Here is a 16,807-nt window from a genome sequence, read left to right on the forward strand (position 1 = left end):
GCCACCTTGCCCTCCCCGCTTTATTTTTTTTATTATTATTATTAAAAAAAAATTTTATTAATTTATTTTAGAGAGAGAGAGAGTGAGAGAGGGCGTGCGCACAGGGGGAGGGGCAGAGAGGGAATTCCAAGCAGACTCTGATCTGAGAGCAGAGCCCCACTCGAGGCTCAGTCCCACGACCCTGAGATCATGACCTCAGCTGAAACCAAGAGCCCAGAGGCTTAACCGACTGAGCCACTCAGGTGCCCTGCCCTTCCAGCTTTCAAAGAAGAAACTGGGACAGTCACAGGGGTCTGAAATCCAAGTCTTTTATCTTTATTTTAACAGCCTGGCAACCTGACAACAGCAGCAGTACAGGGTTCCTGGCTGGCCAGCCCAGCTCCTGTCAGGTCTGCTGGGGCAGTACCACCGTAGGCCTCTGCTCCACAGCCATGAAAGGCAGCAGTCCCAGGGCAGCTTAGATGCTGGGCACAGGCAGAGCAGCTGCCCCCTCCTGTATTTAGCCACACCAGCTCCATGAAAGAAGGTCCTGTTTCCCTGGTGTGCTTGGGGCCCAGATGCTCTTCTTACCACAGCTGTCATCTGGGGGGTTTGCTCCTCTCCTACGAATTCCACCTTCCCAACTCTGGGCCCTGGGGGTGCTAGCAGAAAGGTGGCCTTGGCTGCAGGCTCTGGACATCAGGGAGGCTTCCATCCGGCACCAGATGGCGACATAGAGCAGGGCTGTCAGAGCGAGCTGAGAGCTGGGCGCACAGAGTGGTCAGGCGGCAGGGCATGCCACAGGGCTCTGAGGGCGGGTGGCCCTTATGGTAGAGAAACCAGAACGTCTGGAATAGTTGCGTGTCACCCCGCATGCGGTACACTAAGTCATGCCAGGCAGCAGGCAGCGCACTGGGCAGCCCGTAGGTTTCTCGAGCCCTGTAGAGACGCTGCCAATGTGGCGTGGCTCCTGGTTCATTAGCCTCTGTCAGGTTCAGGATGAAGGTCTCATGATCCAGGACCACATGAGAGCTCCCCGGGTAGTTGCCATCTATTTGGTAGACCCGGTAACCTGCAAGGAGGGCGGGCTGACTGGAGAGGCAAGGAGCCGAGGCCACCCCAGGGAGGGGTCACATGTCCCACCTGCCCCTTGCCAGCCCTGGCTCCGAGTCTGTTTCTGCTTCCTCCATCCCACCAATGTCCTCTATCCCAACAACTCCCTTCCTCCCCACTCACCAGGATTAAGGCCGATGTAGGTGGTGGCACTGGGTGCCAGGAAGGCCACAGATAGCGGCCGGCTCAGGGTCTCCTCGTCATAGAAGACCTCAAACTCATCCACGTGGGTGTGGCCAAAGAACTGACCAGCCAAGGTGTTCTCATACCTGGCCAGAAGACACTAATTATATTCAGAAGGCTCTAGGGAGGGGGAGGAGATCTGGGGAGATGGGATGCTTCTTTCTCCACACATTGAAGTAAGTAGCCTCTCTACCCCAATGGGGCAGCAGGAATGATAAGATGCTCAAAGGAATTTCCAACCTTCAGACTCTTCGTCCACCCCTCTCCCCACCTCCCCCCTACCTGGCTACAATTCGGTAATAATTCCAGCTCCAGCTCTTCAGGCAGTGCCCTGGGGGAATGTGGCCAATTATATGTACCTGCAGGGAGAGTTAAGGAAGGTTATCAGGGAGAATGCCCCTCTATTTGCTAGATGGGATGCTGTCTGATTCATGAATTGTTCAATAAAACCAATTAGATCTTCAAAGTAATTAATTAATTAATTAATTAATTATCAAAGCAAGCAGGGGTCCAGGCAGCCCTGGCCAGGAAGAGTCAGTATTCATCTACAATGGCCAGCATTGCTGGCCAGAGAGGGGGAGTGAATGAAAGGGCTTCTAAGGGGCACCAGGAGCCAAACTCCTAGGGAACACTGTTGTTGGGAGCGTCCGAAAACCAAGCTTCTCTGCTCAGAGGTGCTCTGGCTCTAGATAGGAGTCTGGTCACAAAGGGTCTGCTTCTCCCCCAACCCCTGTCAGCACCTACTCCCCCATGTTCTCACTGCTTTCCCTCACCTTGTCTCCTCGATCCTCAGCAGCCTGAAGCTCCCCGACTAGCCACTGGAGCTGTCCAGCAGGATCTGTGGAGTTGATCAAGAGCCAGAAGTTCTCACGGGAACAAAAATTCATATTGAGAGAGATGAGACGGAGGCCAGGACGTGGGGAGAGGGCATAGAACCCCCCAATTCTGAAACAAAGTGAACATGAAGGGTCAACACTCATTCATAATCCAGGTCCTGTGCGCCCAGCCCTGTGCGAAGCATTTGGGTGGAGGGCAGAGGCACACGGGACATCCACCAAGGAGCTCACAGTCCGGCTGAAGACCAAAAAACAGACTGATTGTAGGGCCCATGTGACTGAGGTGAAGGGGCTCAGAGGCTAAGGGCTCTAGGAGTTCAGGGGAGAGATAAAAGTAAGCTAGAGTGGGAAGGAAAGGCCCTTCACAAGGAATATGATCTGGGCCTAGGAAAGTTGGGATGTTAAAGTGGGGGTGCATTTTAGAGAGGACCAACATGAGCAAGGACACAGACCAGCATGGAGAGGGTATGCTGTCAGCCCTGTGAGGGAGGGTGTCTGGATATAAGGGTGGAGGTGGAAGTTGGGGTCAGATCAGGAGGGCCAGTGAGAAGAGCTGACTCATGCTAGAACAGTCACAGATAATGCCCAGGTACTCTGTTCCCTTCACTATCATCCACATTTTCCCTTCCTGGGTTTTCCTGGACCTCAACTACCTGAGGGTGTGAAGGGCTTCAGCAGGCAGCCAGGACTCCCATGCCTTGGCCATTGCCTCATAGAGCCAGCTGGAAGAGTAATTGCCCTCTATGAAGGGGGGAGGGAAGCCATTGACAGGTGTGCTCTCGTGGTTGCCCACAGCAGGGTACACAGGCACTGGGCCCAAGAACTTCTTCACAAGGGCTGTGATGGTGGTCAGGGCCCGAAGCTGGTCCTGACGTGACTGGTGCCAGACGTTGTGGGCGGGGATGTCTCCTGTCCAGTACACCATCTCAAAGGGGCCAGCAGGGCCCAGCCCGCTCAACAGGCTCTCCAGGGTCCGCAGGGGCAGGTCACACTTGCTGTACTCGCCCCAGTATCCAGCACCTGGGCGGGAGGCAGGTGGCAGGCCAGAATCCTGGCGGCAACACAGTGGGTTCTCACAGTCAGGGTCTGTGCCCTCCAGGTAACCATGATCCCAGTGCAGGTCAGTGAGGAAGAGGATGCGACTGACAGGGGCGCCTGGGGCTGGGGGCTTGGGTGGTTGTGGGGAAGGCTTTGGTACAGCTGGCAAAGAGACGTTCCAAGATGAGAAGATGTCCCAGTGCCCACAGGTGGAGCCCAGGAGCAGACCACAGGCCTCAGATGGGCTCAGCACTGAGCGTGTCCACACTTCCACCATGTCATCTTCAAAGAGCTGGACGGTGGACTGGCACACAGTGGGTGGTGCTATCTTCAGCAGTTTGCAGAGCTTGGTGGCCATGGAGCCCACCCAGGCCACACCGGGCTCCTTCTGTAGTGGGAAGAACCAGTGATCAGAGGTCAGAGACAGCACAGGGACCAGGCCAAGCCCTGGCTACCACCCTTTGCACCTTCATCTCCGAACTGGGGCCAGGTTGGACTCAGTGCCACCACAGTGAAGAGACCTCAACGCACTCCCTGCCTCCCACAGATACTGCCCTGGACTCAGTGGCACCAGGCCAGTACTTCCTCTTCCCCTCAGCAGGCAGTTGCATTTCAGGCCTTTTGCTTGCCCGGCTGGCTTCCTCAGGCACTGTCTGCAGAGTGCCCTGAAACTGGGGCTGGGTAGTATGGCTGTCCATAGTTTGGGGCAGGTCCTGGAGAGCACTGCAAAGCTCACCTACCAACTAGCACTCATCATAATCCCATCAGGGTCAAGGCATCCCAGTCTAGTCCCACACCCTTGGATGTTTCTGAATTTAAGTCCCTTTTGAGTAACTGGTACAAGGCCTGGTGCTCTGGATTAGAGATGCCAAGTTCAAGGCACAGGGGATTCAGTGTCAGATGTACAAGGAAAGGAGTCTCAGCCCTTCCCCTAGCCGCCAGCTGTGTGCCCTTAGGCAAGTGATTTCATCTCTCCCAGACTCCATTCATTTGTAAAATGAAGATAACAACTGTAATGAAACACCTCACAGGTTTGATTTAACCTGTACAAAATGGCTAGCACAGTGCCCGGCGTACAAAGGTGCACTCTTTCCTTACTTCACAAGGTCACAGTGGAGGTGGCGGCGGCGTGTAGTCATGGGTGTCCCTAAAGGACAGAAAACCCAGTGAAGCCTTGTAGATGCCAGCCTCCCCATCAGGTTTGCTCTTCAGGACCCCAGGCCCAGCCCCGTTCTTGCCCCTGCCCCCGCCAGCGCTCCCCTTGGCTGCTCCATCGCAGCCCCTTTAAGCGCTCACCTTCAGCCCCAAGTCGATGGCGGTGAACAAGCCTTTGCAGACTGGGCAGGTGAGATTCCACCACCCAAAGGCGTTGCGGAGCTGGGGCACTAAGCGACCGAACCTGGCGGGATGGCTTTGGGCGGGAAGAGGGTGGGCCCCAGCCGGGGCCCAGAGAACCAGGGAGTCGGGCAGGGCCAGCGCCACAGCCAGGCCTATCCACAGAAGCCTCAGTCTGGGGGAACCCGGGGACCGATCCGATTCCGTCTCCCAGCTGGACCTGGGGTGGCCCTCGCCGGGAGATATTCCGTGGCGGGGCATTGCCCGCGTTCCTAGACAGGCTGCTTCGCCTGTCCGGGTCCCGCCGGTCTAGGCGCTAGCTCTCAAGGAGCCGGGCAGCGCCAGGAACAGCTGACTAGCCCCGGCTGCAGCCGGCTGACTGCTCCGCGTCCAGCCGCAAGACAGCTCCACCCCTTCCTCTTCCTCTGTTCCCCAGCCCCTGATGGCTGCGGCTGCCAGGAGTCCTGTCAGAGCCGGGGAGGTGGAGAGAACCGAGCGCGCCCGGGACCCGCCCCCGCCCCGCCTGCGCCTGCGCGGGCCGCTGGGAGGAGGGAAGGTCGCTGTGGTCTGAACAGCGGAAGGGCGCTGCAGCCTCCCACCCACCTGTTGTGAAGCCAATCTGGTGCGGCAGGTGAAAGGCTCGCCAGGGCTCCTAGGCGCCTTCTCTCTCCAAACTTGGACTAAATTCCTAACTGCCAGGCCTACTTGGCTCTCCACTCGGCCGCCCACTCGGGAAGGGAGGCGGGGGGAGAGCACGAGCAAGCAGGTCGCCGAGTGTGTTGCCTCTGGCCAGAGAGCGCCTCCCCTTCGTCTCCCATGTTCTGCCACTCGCACCAGCACCCTTGAGTTACCCTGACTGAGAATCTTTGAGTCACATTTGATGCAGACTTTTCCTGAGGAAGGGACCCTGACCTCGTGGGGACACCCACACATTCACTTTACAGATGAGGAAACGCCCAGAGATGGTGAACTAAGGAGGGGTACAGAGCGTGCAGCCAGGAGAGCCAGGAACATGGACTAGAACTTGGGTGTTCCATCCCCGTGTATCCACGATGGTGAAACCTAACATTTATTGAGCTCTATACATGTTCCCCGCATGGATCCAGACACTTTATAATCCTATCTTCAATTGGAACAATCCTAAGAAGTAAGTATGATACTATTATTACTTCCATTTTACAGATGCGGAAAATGAAGCATGGGGAAGTTAAGTGGCAGAACAGCAATTAAAACCTGTGAGCTCTTTAATTCCTAGCGTTCTTCTCCAAGAGGCCCAGAACTACCACGTCCTGTCAATTCTTTCCTTTGAGAATTTCTTTCAAGTGACTCTTCCTCATCATCTCAGAGTAACTGTGGTATAATAAGAAATATATTTGGTCTTTGTCTCCAGTTCCTGTTTGTTCCTGGCACAAAGCTCCTAAAATCTTTTAAATTTCCGTGTTATTTATACAAGTCCTTTTCAATCACACCTAAATTTATGCTAATGAGGGGTGACTTCTGGTGGGCCCCCTAGATAGCCTCAGGATGGGGCTGGTGACTTAAAATGATTAGAGGGTGAGAAATTTCAGCTCCACCCTCAACCTGTAGGGAAGGGAGGAGGACTGGAGAATGAGCTCTCTATCTCTTTGAGAGTTTCCTGTTGGTGAACTTACTGAGTTGCTAGGACAGGGCACACCTGGAGAGCACATGGCAGCTCCATGACATCACTCCCCTTTATGCCTTGTCCTGTGCATTTTTTCCATTTGGCTATTCCTGACTTGTACCTTTTATAATAAACTGATAAATGTAGGTAAGGCGTTTTCTGAGTTCTGTGAGCTGTTCCAGCAAAATATCAAACCTGACGAGAGTGTCATGGAACCCCAGAATTTGTAACTGGTTGATCAGAAGCACCGGTGGCAACCTGGAGCTTGCAACTGGCATCTGAAGCTGGGCAATCTTTTGGGACTGAGTCCTTTAATTTGTGGAATCTGATGTTAACTCCAGGTAGTGTCAGAATTTAATTGAGTTGTTGTATAGCCAGTTGGTTTTGGAGAATTGGAGAATTGCGTGGTGTCACCAGAAGTGGTGTCAGGAGTAGGATTTGCTTAAAAAAAAAAAAAAAAGAAGTAGGATTTGCTAGCCAGGCCCTAGCTCATGGAAACACGTGGTTTGGGAAAAGAGGATGAAAGAGTGGAGGAGAGGATGAGGAACCTTTGATTCTAGGGTGGCCATGGCCACATAGTCACCCAAAGTATGGAACAGCAGCTGTGCTATAATCAATTACTAGAGGTAAAATTTACCAATGGAATTTAGAGGTAGATCCAGCTTCTGGGGAATTGATTAATTGGATGCTTAAGGCAATGGAAACTAATATGAAAAAAGCAAACTATATAATCTTTTGGTTATTGTTACCTGTAATACCTAAAATGAAAGGAAGGGAGAGTGCTGGGTGAGACCTTGATGCTGGACCAAGCTCAGATTCTGTTGGTCTGAGTTTTCACCACTAGTCTCAGATCTACCCCCAAAGGGAAAAATTATGTGGAGAAAACAGAGTACCTTTAAGACTCTGGTCACAGGAAGATAGGCCACATGGGAAGAAGACAAAACCAAGAAACTACTGAAATCAGGAGGTATAATATGAGAGAGTTGTTTTATTTTGTAGATTAGTATCATCAACTTTCTGAAGAACCTTTCCTGAAATGGACTCTGAGTGTGACTAATTTAGGGGCAGTATCTTTGTTTTTATATGCTTCAGAATGGAAGAGCATGTTTAGGTTGTTACAGGACCCATAGCTTTCTGTGGAACAATCCAGATGGCTATACATGATCCAGATACACAGAGGATTATTCCTGAGGAAATGGCTAGCCTGCTGGATTGGATAAAAGCCACTGTGAGGTCTGTTTACCCTGACAAGGGAGACTATAAACAATCCCTATAAATGCCAAGTGGAATGCCTTACATCAAGCAGGTGATCTGCTTCATATGCAAGCCATGTGGGACTGGCTTTATGATGACCCTGGCTTTATACTCACCCATTGAATATGCCTATTACCCAGGTCATGGTAAACACTGTGGTTAAGCAGGCCACTTCTGCATGGGCCCTCCATGTAACTTTTTTGCCGCAAAATCAAGCAACAGTCCAAGAAGTCTTAATCAAATTTGTTGTCTAAGTTTCCCCATATGGGTCTTATAGATACTAATAAAAACATTAGATTAACTAGAGAACGGGGAGACACAAAGGGGACGGTCAAGGTCCATCTTGATGGACAGCGGGATGGATATCTTTAGATGGTTATTAAGAAGGGGACTTCAGATGGCCCCATTTCTCCTTAACTGTTACTGCTCTCAGTCTCTGTCCTTCCTATGTAAGAGGACATTGATGACTCTTAGGGCCCAGATTCCATCTGTTCTCCAAGACCTTATCCCAGGAGGTCCTTTCCTTTGCTCACATCCCATCTCCTTCACAACATCTTTCTTGCTCACTCCCTCCTTGCTCATTTGCCCAGTTCCCTTTCTAACAGTGTTTCATATAGTTGCTTTTGGTGGCACCATCATTGCTGCATATCACACACCCTTATCCTTCTGGGTAGGTGATCAGAAGCCCCTCTTCTCCTGACATGGATGACATTGTTCTTCAGGAATTAGATTCTGAGACAGAGATGAACGTACAAGAGATTTCTTAGGAAGTGCTCTTGGAATCTACAGTTGTGGAAGGAAGGGAAATGTAGCAGGATTGGGCAGAGGGACAAGTTGAGCTTTGATGCTGTCTCAGTAGAGATCTCCCTATGGAGTTCTGAAGCTGGCATGACCCTTCAGAATTGTACTGAAATGGCGAGAGGGGGCTTGCTTCATTGGGGAAACTAGGGGGTAGCATAGACCTGTAGGGGCTGATAGCTGATGGCTGAAGGCTTTCTGTTGAGAGCACTCCTAACACCTGGGAGAATGAGTCCTTCGTTCCTGAAGGGAGACCAGTCAACAATGACACTGTCCATCACAGTCTGTCCACCTCGTGTGCCACTTGGGTCCATTTCTTCATATAAGGTCTAGGAGCAGCTCCTTCAACATTCTGGTGAGTTTCCCTTCATGATGGAAGCTTAGAAAATGAAAGCTAGTGGGAAGAATTACAGCTACTGTAGCTGGTATCAGGACAGCCTACATCTACTTTGTGTAGCAGCTGCCCTGCCTCTTCTGTTCTTGTAACCAGGATCCACTCTATGGCCAAGATAGTGATGCCTCTTTTTGCCTGCTGGTTCCTTCACACAAGGAGCCCCAAGTTCCTGGGTGGCAGCCACACTCTGTCTCCTGTTGGACACATTTTCCCTTTGGGAATCAAGGTCTCTAAACCTGTGGAGCCTAGAGTTGTAGGGGCAGGAAGTGCAAATTCCCCAGGTGGATCGCAGGAGTAATGGTAAGAAGGCCATTCCTGCTTCCTTCCTTGTTTCTGGACTCATGAGTTCTATCTGTTGGGCACACAGCACTATATGAAGGTTGCTATTTTAAAGTGGACATTGCATGCTGGAAGATGGCACCCTGTCTTCTGTAGTGTCACTTTCAAGTTTATGCTTTTGCTGTGCCTTCACCAGCCCATTCTATCACTGTATCAGGCTGGTGGTTTCTGGGTGATGTGATATGTAATGTGACCAGTGGGTCTCCTAGTCATGTGCTCACTTTACACCTCCTTTGCTAAAGACCGGGTCCTTGGTCTGATGTGATGGGATCCCATGCCTGTTGTTCAGACACTGTAAGCTCTTGGAGCATGGTGATGGTTGAGTCTCAGTGGGCAGTAAAGGCAAAACCATGCATGAAATATGTATTTATTCCTGACAAAACAAATTGCTTCACCTTTTGGAGCAGAAGGAACCCAGTGTCGTCAACTTGCCATTAAGAGGCTAGTTGGTCTCTTCAAGGTATGGTGCCGTATTGGAGATTTGGCTTCTGTTTTTGCTGCTAGCAGGTTAGACATTTGACATGTGTCAGAAACCTATATCAGCTTTGGTAAGTGGGAGCCCACACTATTGGGCCTATGGTAATGGGTTTCTAATGATTATATGCTGCCCCCTAGCCTCTATTTTGGGTGGGAAGTCCTATCATTTCTATTGCTGTCAGCGAGCCCAGCTCAGCAGTGGTGTTTCCTACCATCAGCCTTGGCCTGTATAGGGGAGCCATTATGGACTTTCTTAGTGATGCTGGTGCCCCTCTTACTAAACATTCCTTATTTCTTTGGAAAATTGTGTATCCCACGGAACACAGTTATTTCATGATTTTTCCAACCTCATATAATATATCCATTCTTGACACCCACTTTCTGAGCCTTTTTATCCTTCCTGTCAGTGATGGCGTTTCTGCCACACTTGGGGCAGGCCATCACTTTTTGCATGCTTTTAATTGCTGATTAATTATTTTAAACTTTTCATTACTTTTTTCTAGAGCATCACTTGAGCTTAACTACACTCAATTCCCTTATTCTTGTAGTTACGACTTCCCTCATGTTTCTCAAAAGCCTGATGGCCTGACCCAGCCAGTGTCAGGCGTACCATCCCAGTTCACCGGGGACTCTCGAACTCCACCTAACCGGTGCTGGCATCCTGGTTGGCTGGGTGGCGAGGGATCCAGCTCCAAAATCCCATCTTACCATCTGCTTTCTCGGAGCATCCTGGCACCAACTTCTACAGGTTGGGTGACCCAATAGCAGACCCTAAGATGGAGATGAACTTGCCTGAGGTTTATTAGGGAGTACTCTCAGGATCGCCACCTGTGAAGGGAAGGAAGCAAGTAGAATTGGGCAGAGGCAGAGGATGAACCTTGGTGCCGTCTCTGCAGAGGCCTCAGCTGACCCTACAGTGAGTTCTGAAGCTGCGATGACCTTTCAGAAGTGTTCTAGGCTGAATCAAGGGGACTGGACCTTTGTTCCCTCCCAAACTGATCAGTCATAGGATGCCTCAGGAAGAGGGTATGACCTTGGGTGAGGTGGATTTCCTAGGTGGAGGCTCCTGGGTGGGCACGTCATTGAGGGCCATATTCCAGCAGCACCCCTGGCAGCTCGGAGACTGTCTTTCATTCCTAAGGGGGAAACTGGGTGACCCATAGCAGTGTCCACTGCACTCCTGTTCCCAGGATCCTTAAGAAAGGGCATAGATACAATTCAGACATCCTCTGGCCTAAGAGTTATTATGAGCAGAGCTCTGTGGGGCTAGGAGTGAGAGTGGCGAAAGCAACTTTATTCTTTCTTATGTTCTCTGGATTTTAGAACCTCTGAAACCTATTTTGGAGGCTCCCAGGCTACTAGATGATGGGTAAAACTTGGGGAAGGGGAGAGGAGCCTAGTGTTTAAAGATCTAAGCTCACACAGCTCCTGCTTCCAAAGCAAATTGGGTGCCAGGCTTGGAGAGTGATCGGCAGAGGGATAATATGGGCTGCCTGGTTGGGACAGAGAACTTCCTAATTAGTTTGGGCTAATTGGATCAGGTACCCACTTAGGGTATGCTCCATTGTGTCAAGAAACCTGTTCAAATTCTCTCCACAGGTAACCAGCCAACTCTCCGGCTGCCTGTGAAACTGCTAATTAAATCCATAATTTCCCACAGCAGCCTAGAACTGATAGAAAGAGGTCCCCCTCTTGTGGATTTTTTAGGGAGTACCAGAGACCTAGGAATTAATGAATTTAAGGGCATGGGCGCTGAAGAAATGGAGTCTTCTGACGGAATTCCAACAGTGTGTCCAAAACCCTCATTGGCAGGGACAGTGGCTAAGGGGATGGGCTTCAGATTCAGTCTCCTGCGTTAGAATCCTGGCTCTGCCGCTCACTGGTTGTGTGACCTAGACAAAACACATTACTTTCTGAGCTTCGATTTCTTCCCAGATGACACAGAGATAATAATGGTACAAGGTTGTTGTGAGGATTTGGCGAGATCCAGGGTGCTCAGAGCATTATGTAGTGTGGAGGAAGTGTTGAGTATCTGATGCCCTCCTTTTAAACTGCATCTCCCATCTGTATTGACCATCACTGATTTAATGAGTTCCAACTCCCAGGACTCCCGGCTCCCCACTCCCCATTCGTAGGGTCCATTGCCAGGGGAGAGGAACTCACTGTGGTGAGGTGAAGGCCAAAGGAAAGAATGTGGGAAACTTTGAAAAAAGCCTTTCCCTGACTCACCTCCCTTAATCACCCATAGAAGATGTGCGGAGCATTGACTTAACAGACAGTGACTTGGCTCCTTTTATTGCCAGGCAGTCATACATTTATTCGCTCAACACACACACACACACACACACACACACACACACACACACACACTGATTTGTCTAAACAAAAGCCTCACAGAATTCAGCGTCCCTAGAAAAGCCCTATAGTCATCTACTGTTATTCATGCAGCCTCACTCTCCCCACCCGAAATTCCTTATGAAAGGATTCTTTCAGTAACAACAATTCCCTTCAGAGGGCAGAGAGAGAGATTTTGCATCTAAGAGAAATATGATTTAGAAACTTCCCTCTATTGTTATACTAGTAACCGAGCAATTCTAATCAGTCCAATGGGAGCTTCCATGAGGGATGTACGGGGAGTTGTGGGAGCAGAGGGGAGGCATGTCAGCTGGAGCTGAGGGCCTTCATGCAGGTTCCCCAGGAAGTGAGTTATGTCTGTACTAGGCCTGAACAGTGCCCAGGTGGGGTGAGACTAATGCCCCCGCAGAGGGAACTGCATATACAGTCGTGTGGCAGGGAAGGGCTGGCAAATTTGGGAACTGAGGAAGAAGACAGTATGACCACTCAAGCCCTGGGAGGGAGTTGGAGCGTGTGCAAGGCTGAGGCTGGAGACTGGCACTAGCACCTGAGGAGGAGGATTACATCAGAGTTTAGTGTTAATCCCCAAAGGAATGGGTGCATTTGTTATTAATTTTGTTCATTTATCCATCCAGCCAGCCATTCACACTTAGAAGTCTATTCTGTGCCAGGTGTTGTGCTAGAGACCCTGAAACACAGAGATGACCATGCACCAGCACTTCCCTCAGACAGCTCATGGACCTGTGGGAAGAAACAGACATGAAGCATAGACCTACAAGAAAGGGCTTTTGGTGACATGTTTACTTGGTACTGTAGGGGTCAAAGGAAGAAGTGGTTGATTCCTGCTGACCTGAGAGTAAGGCTTGATGGGGACGAGAGAAAAATTTTTCCAGGAGGCCAGTCTTGAAATATGAGTTAGTATTTACCTGAAGGACAAGATTGGGAAGGGGTTTCTCCTTCGTTTTCACTGCTTGAGATGCACTAATGTTCTTTCAGAGCCTGTACAACATGCTCCCAGCTTTCTCAGGGCCTTTGCACCTGCTGTTCCTTCTACCTAAAAATATCTTCCCTCTCCTTTCACTTAATTAGCTGCTACTCATCCTTTAGCTCAATTCTGATTTCCTTGGGGATGCTTTCCCTGATCTGTTTTTTCTTTTTCTTCCTCTTTCCCCTTCCCCTCTTTCTCTTCCTCCTTCTCCTTTCCCCCTCCTCGCCTTCCTTTCCTCCTCCTCTCCCCCTCCTCCTCCTCCTTCTTCATCCTCCACCATAGTTCTAATTGCAGTTATAATTTTGTGTTTGTTTATGTGCTTATTTAATTAATGCCTGCCTTCCAGTAGACTCTAGACTTCATGAAGGTGGGGACCATGTCTGGTTTTGCTCCCATTGTGTCCCCAGTACTTACCACAATATCTGCCAGTGCCTCCTTAAGATTGGTTGCTTGAATAAATTAGAAGTGAGAGTAAGCAAAGGGCCAAAGGCATGAAGCACTATGCAAAAGGGGAAATTTCCAAAAGTTTAAGTGAAGGCTAGTTGTGAGAAGAGATGCAGGGAGGTAGGCAGGGCCTAGGTTTTGAAGAGTTTGTTTGCAAATCTGGGCAACTGAGTCATTAAAGGATTTTATTAGAGTTTGTCCTGATAGGCTATGGAGCTTTAGTGAGGAGAGCCAGAGAGATCAGCTGGTAATGGGTGAGGTTAGAGATGAATTCTGAAAGGTGGGATTGAAGAAGGGTGGTGTTCAGCAGGGGAAACAGATAGAAGAGGTACAAGAAAAGCAACATCCATAGAACCACCTTGAAGGGCTCTTAATACCTGCCAAGGGTCCACCTCAGATCTGTAAGTAAACAGATGAACAGAGGGAACACTTGAATTAAAGACACCAAGGTTTCTTTCTGGTTTAGCTGATAGGAAATGGAGTACGCATGTTAAGAGTTGGACTGGCACGAGAAAAGGGCTATAGTTTCCTCTGATGCTGACGGTACGGGTAGGAGGGGGACAGAAAGCAGGATTGCAAAGTCAGGTGATCTGTCAGGAATCGAGGTCACGCAGGCCCTGGTGACCTGCTTCCTTCCCCCTCTGCCTGACTTCTTGTCTGTCAAGTTTCAGTTTAGCCAGTCCAGCACACACAGGGCGCCCTCCCTGTGCTCCACCTAGAGCACACTCATCCGGCACCCAACACTAGACACTCACTCAGTGGTTTCTCCACTGAGGCGCCACGAGTGATGGGGCTCGGGCTGTGGGGCAAGACTCAGTGTCTCCATTTTATCCCCATTCCCTGGCATGGTGCCTGGGGCATGGTAAAGGCTCACTGTCACTGTTTATTTGTTCAAAGAGAAAGGAGTGGTTTTCTTGTAAAACGTCATTCCGCCAAAGAAATCTTTTCAACTGTGTTTCTTGGAAGCTTAGGTTCCTTGAGGGGAAGTTTGAAATAAAACTTTAACCCTTGCTTGAAATCAACTTGTCTAAGTTGCTTTAACAAAGCCCTTGCTTTGCTTTATGTGAGTAATAACACCCACACTGTTCTGTTACATCACTGTGAGGGCCACACCCCAATAAAGTGTTTTATTTATTTATTTTTTTAAAGATTTTATTTATTTATTTGACAGAGAGAGACACAGCGAGAGAGGGAACACAAGCAGGGGGAGTGGGAGAAGGAGAAGCAGGCTTCCCACTGAACAGGGAGCCCGATGCGGGGCTCGATCCCAGGACCCTGGGACCATGACCTGAGCCGAAGGCAGACGCTTAACGACTGAGCCACCCAGGTGCCCCTAAAAGCTGGTTTTCTTAAAACCAGAAAAGTAGTGTGTGCATATGTTAAAATTTTTTTTCAAGTACTTAAAGGGTATGTTTTCTTTTTTTTTTTTTTTAAGATTTTATTTATTTGAGAGAGAGGGCACGAGCAGGGGGAGGGGCAGAGGGAGAGGGAGAAGCAGGCTCCCTACTCAGCGGCGAGCCCAGTGCAGGCTCAGTCCCAGGACCCAGAGATCACGACCTGAGCCGAAGTTAGCGGAAGTCAGATGCCCACTGACTGAGCCACCCAGACACCCCTAAAGGGTATGCTTTAATAGAGAATGCTTCTTCCTGCCCCCAAACTCCTGAGCCTTTCTCTGGAGAGAAACATAACTTCTTTTTTTGTGTTTTTAGAATGTTTCTATTATAGTGTGTGTGTGTGTGTGTGTGTGTGTATAATAGAATGTTGAATGGGACTTCTGATGCCTCAATATTTTGACCAAAGCTCTAAGGTTAGATAATATATACAGATACCCAAAGCATTACTTAAAAGTTGGCTGAATAGGGACATCTGGGTGGCTCAGTCAGTTAAGTGTCCAACTCTTGATCACAGCTCGGGTCTTGATCTCATGGTTGTGGGTGCAAGCCCCACGTTGTACTCCATGGTGGGTGTGGAGTCTACTTAAAAAAAAAGTTGGCTGAACAGACCTTTGACTCTCATCCTAACATCCACCTTCGGTCTATATAAAAGAAGTCTAAAGATTCTATGACATTTAAAGATTTTTTTTTAAATTTATTTTTTTGACAGAGAAAGACACAGCGAGAGAGGGAACACAAGCAGGGGGAGTGGGAGAGGGAGAAGCAGGCTTCCCACTGAGCAGGGAGCCCAATGCGGGGCTTGATCCCAGGACCCTGGGATCATGACCTGAGCCGAAGACAGACGCTTAACGACTGAGCCACCCAGGCGCCCCAAAGTCTATGACATTTAAAGCATAGGGGCAAGTGCTATGATTTTTCTAAGTGTGTGTATGTTTGTGTAAATGTTTGGGGGGTCTGGGGGTACGCTGCTAAGAAAACCACTAAGAGTGCTTGGGAATTTGGTATCTTTCTTGGGGAGAAAGGCTTGGGAAGTTGCAGAAAAGTGTACCCAACACAATCCCAGTATAGCTACCAGAGCAAAGTATGGTGAGACAGTTCTTGGAAGAGCTTCATATGTGACATGGGCTCTGTTGCTTCCTTTCCACCTGTCTAAGTTTCAGGTGGAGGCCGGCTGGAGTAGCCCTCAGTGTTAGAGCGAGGAGAGAAGGCAGCAGTGGGGTAGTCCATGTGCTCAGAGTATGATGTGTCTAAGTCAAGTGAAGATCAAAGAAGAGAGCTGAACGTGAAGGAACCTTGTCCAAGGGGGTCCTTGGTACTGGCAATAAGAGACTATGGAGTATACTTCAGTGGAGAGGAACTGAGGAGATGGGGACTCAGGAGATTAGCTGGAGGGTGCATACCCCTTCCTGCCCACTCTTCCCCAGCCCCCAGGTCAGGGAACCGTACATCGTCCATATCCCTACAGGGCCTCTGAGATCCACACATGTCCCCAGGAGAGAGGCAAATGAGACACCTTTATACCTCTATACTCTCCAGAGCTCAGTTCCAACAGGCCAGTGCCACACATATAAACTCACACCCAGACACCCCATGTGGACCCCGGAGGAGCCAGTTGCCGGAGGTGAAGGACGGTGGATGGGAAATGAAAGTACTGTTCACATCTCCTTTTATTAGTACAAGTTCCCAAGCCACAGAGCTAGCCTGAGCTGGAAGTACAGGGCTGGTGAGGGACATTTTGAATTGGAAACGTTTCTGTTTTGATTTAGGCAGGACTGAATCATTTTAATACACAGACGTGAGCTTAGTTGTAATGATCAACTTGAAACCGTTTTTCTGTCCATCTGTGGGATTAGCTCGAGACATCATGGGCGGGGTGGTGTGAGAAGGGGTTTCAGTGTAGCATGTGTGAACGCTGTGTTCGGAAGGAAAGCTGAGGAGTATTTGTGCTTCACTGAATTCGGTTCACTAAGTAAATCCATTACATCTGTATTTATAGGCTGTCGTGCAAAATACACAAAGGAGAAAACAGTACATTGTTTCTTTTGCTTAGCAAAGTATCTTTTTCATATCAACGGGCAGAGAGCTAACTTCTGGAGAGTTCCAGGGAGCCAGTGAATCACATGGGCTCCTCACTGGATTCTGAATGGAGGGTAAATGCCCAGAGGCATATGAGGATTGAGGGGCACCATCTGCTTCAACCTGGTACTGTACTGGAGAAGGATGCTTGGGCCTGAGGCC

The 16,807-nt window shown here is 49.7% G+C and overlaps 1 protein-coding gene across 1 annotated transcript; it reads right to left on the bottom strand.

Moving 5' to 3' along the window:
* Nucleotides 1–52: 52 nt before the first annotated feature.
* Nucleotides 53–4,945, bottom strand: SMPD1 (sphingomyelin phosphodiesterase 1). The gene is made up of 6 exons (XM_032427039.1): nucleotides 4,446–4,945; nucleotides 2,765–3,537; nucleotides 2,049–2,220; nucleotides 1,558–1,634; nucleotides 1,216–1,361; nucleotides 53–1,051 (listed from the first exon to the last, which is right to left on the bottom strand). Exons 1-6 carry the CDS (start codon nucleotides 4,743–4,745, stop codon nucleotides 642–644), a joined length of 1,878 nt encoding a protein of 625 aa, XP_032282930.1. The 5' UTR covers nucleotides 4,746–4,945; the 3' UTR covers nucleotides 53–641.
* Nucleotides 4,946–16,807: the final 11,862 nt, after the last annotated feature.

The sequence above is a fragment of the Phoca vitulina genome, unplaced genomic scaffold (genome assembly GCF_004348235.1).
Source record: "Phoca vitulina isolate PV1807 unplaced genomic scaffold, GSC_HSeal_1.0 scaffold36, whole genome shotgun sequence".
Classification (NCBI taxonomy): domain Eukaryota; kingdom Metazoa; phylum Chordata; class Mammalia; order Carnivora; family Phocidae; genus Phoca; species Phoca vitulina.